The sequence below is a fragment of the Macrobrachium rosenbergii genome, chromosome 17, assembly GCF_040412425.1.
Source record: "Macrobrachium rosenbergii isolate ZJJX-2024 chromosome 17, ASM4041242v1, whole genome shotgun sequence".
NCBI classification, from domain to species: domain Eukaryota; kingdom Metazoa; phylum Arthropoda; class Malacostraca; order Decapoda; family Palaemonidae; genus Macrobrachium; species Macrobrachium rosenbergii.
Genome location: NC_089757.1, coordinates 36,708,265 through 36,713,264, shown reverse-complemented (window position 1 = coordinate 36,713,264; position 5,000 = coordinate 36,708,265). Strand labels below are relative to the sequence as shown.

The window sequence follows — 5,000 nt, the reverse complement described above, 5'->3', positions numbered from 1 at the left end:
AGTAGTTCCAAAATGGCTGTCAGTCAGCCATTGCGAGTTTGTGGATTTTAGAAGTTACGAATTTAAATTTAATGTATAATTACCCTTGGGAAATGGTGACGCTGAATACGTAGATGTGTATGAAGGCATATCGTCATTAAAATAGTAGTTTTTGATTTACCTTTATTTATTCAAATTTTGAACTGATAGACCACTTTCCACTGTTGGCTCGAAATTCACCAGGTTTGGTTCATGAAGCCATTACTTATGGGTTTTTAATGTTAATGTTTGACTTAGATAGGTTTTCCCCTTTGTACGATGTTGGGAGATACTATAGCAAACCAATAGTTCTGTTATTAAGAATAGTGTGTGTATATATATATATATATATATATATATATATATATATATATATATATATATATATATATATATATATATATATATATATATATATATGTATATATATATATATATATATATATATATATATATATATATATATATATATATATATATATATATATATATATATATATATATATATAAACGTATATATATTGTTTCTGTGCCCCTGTTCATACAGAGAATATACTATACACTATTCATATATATATATATATATATATATATATATATATATATATATATATATATATATATATATATATATATATATATAGCCAAACTGTATAGTTAGTGAATAAAAGCTAAAAGATACTATTCCTTTAGGTCATAAAGCCTGTTACCCTGGTTCGCCGACTGAACAATCCATAATTCATTTCCCTACCGCGTTGCGATGCAAATGTCTCTCAAAATTTGAATTTGAGCTTTGTTTTAGTTTGAAGCAGGAGACAGAATAACGTTTGTACATTGAACAGAGGTTGGTGAAAGTTGGGAAATAAAAATAATTTTTTCCGTATCTGAAGTACTTTTGAAATGTCATTTTATTTTCTTCAACTGACAGAGTGGTACACTAGTGGATCCAGAAAAATTTTGGGGGGCCACCAGTTTTCATACTATACATGGTGGGGGCACCATTTTTCATTTTATACATACATACATATATATATACATATATATATACATATATATATATATATATATATATATATATTATTTCTATAATAGATTTTTTTTTTCCATTTTTATATTTCTCATTTATGTTATTACCTAAACCTTTTATATTATTTTGTCATGATTTTTCATGGGGGGCACGTGCCCAGGTCGCCCCCACCCCCGATCCGCTAGTGTAGTGGTGGTGTATTGAAGTTCGGTATGACGGTGGCGTGAAAGTCATGTAATGTTCAGCACTTTAAGATATTATAAAAATATGAAAATTATGAAAACATGAGCTTTGCAAAATCATGAAAATGTGAGCTTTATTTTGCCCTAAAATGGAAGACTGCAGTATCTGCAAAAATACAAAACTGAGCAAAATGGTAGATACTCCCTTGCCTTACTACTGATTTTGCAGATACTGCAAATGGGACTCTCTAAATAAAGCAATGAAGAATCATTCTGAAACTGCCATAACTTGTGTATTAGTGTTTCACGAGCCCAATAAGTGGCATATGTCAATTTCGAAAATTTTGCAGATACTGCAGTTTTCCCTTGCCTTACTACTGATTTTGCAGATACTGCAAATGGGACCCCCTAAATCTCGTGGAAAGCACTGAAGAGTGATTCTAAAACTGCAGTAATTTGTGAATTAGTGTTTCACGAGCCCAATAGGTGGCATATCTCAATTTCGACAATTTTGCAGATACTGCAGTTTTCCACTTTAGGGCAGTATTCTTGCGTGAACGTAATTCCCTTTGCAAATGAGAATTACATTTACTAAGGAAAGTTTTAAAAGGCTTTATCTCCAGAAAACGTTGATATTGAGGGGTGGATATTCCTGTTGGGGGGCGGAGGGAAGGGAAGGGGAGAAAGGTACAAGACTGCCAGTCCTTTAATATCAGAGGAAATAAAGCATTGTAGTATATGGAGGTCCTTCCCAATACCTCGTTCCGTAGGGATGGCTTCCCCAGATTCCTCAGATTCCTCAGCGTGTGTGGCGTATTGGGGAGGAATGAAGGAGGAGGAATGAGGAGCTGGGAAGAGAGAAGGAAGACAGGAGGAGGAGAAATAAGGAGGCAATGAATGAATTAGCAACGGATGATGATTGAGTGTCTGTGTGAGAAGTAAGGATGAGGGTAGGATATGCTAGCAAAGGGAATGTCCTATTTCAAGGAGGATTTAGGATTTAGTATCCTTAGGCCAATTATTAGAGGATTTTAAAGTTGTCTTTTAATGGGGGGATTAAGGAATGTGGCCTAGTTAAGCTTTTTCCCCTCTTTGTTTATGAAAAGAGGATTTGTTGTTGTTTATAAACGTGCAACATGTGCAGGAATATAACCTTGCAACATATTCAGGAAGAATATTCATTTTGGTTGCCATTTTCCAGTATTTACTTGGTAGGTAATATGTAATATAATTTCAGAAATTATATAGATGTAATCTGTTGTTCTTTGAGTTTCTTAGGCTCTGCTGAAATTGATTACATGCAATGAGACCCTTCAAGTATTTTAATCATTGCCTGTAATTATTCCATTTGATCTGGTGAACATGCAAGTTTAAGATCTCTCTCTCTCTCTCTCTCTCTCTCTCTCTCTCTCTCTCTCTCTCTCTCTCTCTCTCTCTCTCTCTCTCTCTCTCAAGTTCTATGTTATGGCAGAGAAACTGAATGATTTGACTAGTTTTGACTGCGTTACCTTAGTTTTTGTTTGAATAAATAAAAAAAAAAAAAATACGTACAGGGGAATAACTGGGTTAAGTGAAAGCTATCATTTTAGCTTTCACTTAATCCAGTTATTTCCCTGTACGTGTTTTTTTTATTTATTCAAACAAAACTTTAATAACTACAGTCACAAAAATCAAATCACGATTTCTCTACCATAACTACAGAACTTTCAAGATCAATAACAGTATAAAAATACGACCTAAGACCATTCCGTGAAATGAAATGAGAGAGAAGAAGAAGAAGAAGAAGAAGAAGAGAAGAGAAGAGAAAACTAAAATTATGATAAATTCAAAAAACGCAACAGTTGATAACGCTGAGGAAACTGAATCCACGTAAAATTACTGTAATCGACGTAAAACCAGTAATTTTATAGAAAAAGAATATATTCAGTGAATTGAATCATGGGATGTTTACTCCGTAGACTTAACGTCCCTAACCTCTCATTACCAAATTGATTGATTTATGGTTACTAAAACTGGCGGCACGACATCTAGGTTACTGACGCTGTTTGGCGGTACATGGAACTATATTTTTGAAGACATAGGACGTGTGTACGTATATTATGAGTACTTACGATACATGTACTGAATGTTTTTTGCTTTCTGTAAAAGAAATCTATTGAGATGGCTTTGTCTGTCCGTTCGTATGTGTATGTATGTATGTATGTATGCATGAGAAAGAGAGATCATATGAGAATATGGGACTCTCATGAGCGTGTTTCTTATCAATTCCTACAATGGACTCTTCGTGTCCAAGGGCCTCTAATTCCATGTGTGTGTGAGAGAGGCCGCGTATCTCAGTGTATCCCTGAGTTTATCGTCATAAGAATCTATAGAGAGAGAGAGAGAGAGAGAGAGAGAGAGAGAGACTACAGGATCTCCTGTGGACAAACCAAGAGGGTCAGTGATTGCGTTATTTATGGAAGCTATTCCCATAGTTGGGCAAATAACGCTTCCTTATCGGCAGGATATCATACCTTGTCCTCCTCCCTAGGACCCATAGGACCCCCCCGAATCCAGCCCCCCTATCTCCCTTTCCTTCCTCTCCCCATCTGGGAACCTATGCGCTCCCCCTCCCCAACCTCTCTCCTCTCCTTCGTCAATGGGTCCTTAATGATAGGTAGGAGCACTAATTGCCAAATCATGTAATTGTCATCGTTTTCGGATGAAAAAGGAACTCGAGAAGACAAATGATATTGGGAGAACCTACAGGTAATTTTAATGGACGAGGCTGACATGGTCTCGGATAGGACTTCGCTCTAAAAGAAATGGCGTGAAACGGGAATCCATTCCTCTGCGGATAAGAGGAAATAATATAGACAGCTCGGGGACGTTATCTAAGTCTTAAGATGGCGCTCTGGTTGAAAGGACTGAGCAGTGCATGGCAGAAATTGAAGGCTAAATAATGAGGAAATAGATTTCCCTAGAGAATCTTCGTTTCCAAATGTCTGTCAATCAACTTTTCTCCATTCCGTGACTGACAAAGAAGAGAAAGTATTATACAGCTTGGGAATTATCTACTTCATAGAGGGCGTTTTGGTTGAAAGGATTGAGCAATGCATGGCAGAAATTAAGGGCTAAATAACGAGGAAATAGGTTTTCCTACAGATCCTTCGTTTCCTAATGTCTCTCAATTAACTTTTCTCTTTTCCGTGACTGTCAGAGAAGAGAAAATAATATACAGCTCGGAAATGATTTACTTTTAAGAGGGCGTTTTAGTTGAAAGGAAGTGAGCAGTGCATGGCAGAAATTGAAGGCTGGATAGTGAGGGATTGAACGCTAAAGATTGATCTATCGAGCAGTAGAAGAAGAAAAAGATTACTTACAAGATTTGATAGGATGTTCTGCGCCAACGGAAGAACAGTTGATAGTCGAACCAGGAGGGGTAGGCATACCTGCAAAAAATGTACAGGTAAATACGTCACCTAAATCAGCTGATTTTGCTACATGTTGATAGTTTAATGCAGTGGTTCTTAACCGGTGGTCCGTGGACCACTAGTGGTCCATGGTGAAATTTTTTTGGGTGGTCCACAGGACGTTTACGTTTACGTAGTCATCTACAGCAGCTTGATAGTTTAATTCATTGGTTTTCAACTGGTGGTCCGTGGACCACTAGTGGTCCATTGTGAAATTTTTGGGTGGTCCACAGGACGTTGACATTTACATAGTTATCTACACCAGCTGTTTTTGCCACAACTTTATAGTTTAATGCAGTGGTTTTCAACTGGTTTTTTGGA

General features: G+C 36.3%; 1 protein-coding gene and 1 long non-coding RNA gene across 4 annotated transcripts in view; one reads left to right on the top strand and one right to left on the bottom strand.

The window, feature by feature from the left end:
• pb (proboscipedia) overlaps positions 1 to 5,000 on the bottom strand; it is a 236,190-nt gene that overhangs the window by 98,825 nt on the left and 132,365 nt on the right. For 2 of the 3 annotated variants that reach the window (XM_067119840.1, XM_067119841.1), the window contains one exon: positions 4,590 to 4,658. The exons of the other annotated variant lie outside the window; for it this stretch is intronic. In XM_067119840.1, coding sequence (XP_066975941.1) covers positions 4,590 to 4,658 — 69 coding nt within the window. The remainder of the gene's footprint in view (positions 1 to 4,589; positions 4,659 to 5,000) is intronic. 3 annotated transcript variants of the gene reach the window in all.
• The window catches only part of LOC136847861 (uncharacterized), a 558,451-nt gene that overhangs the window by 458,995 nt on the left and 94,456 nt on the right, over positions 1 to 5,000 (top strand). The gene's annotated exons all lie outside the window — the stretch shown is intronic.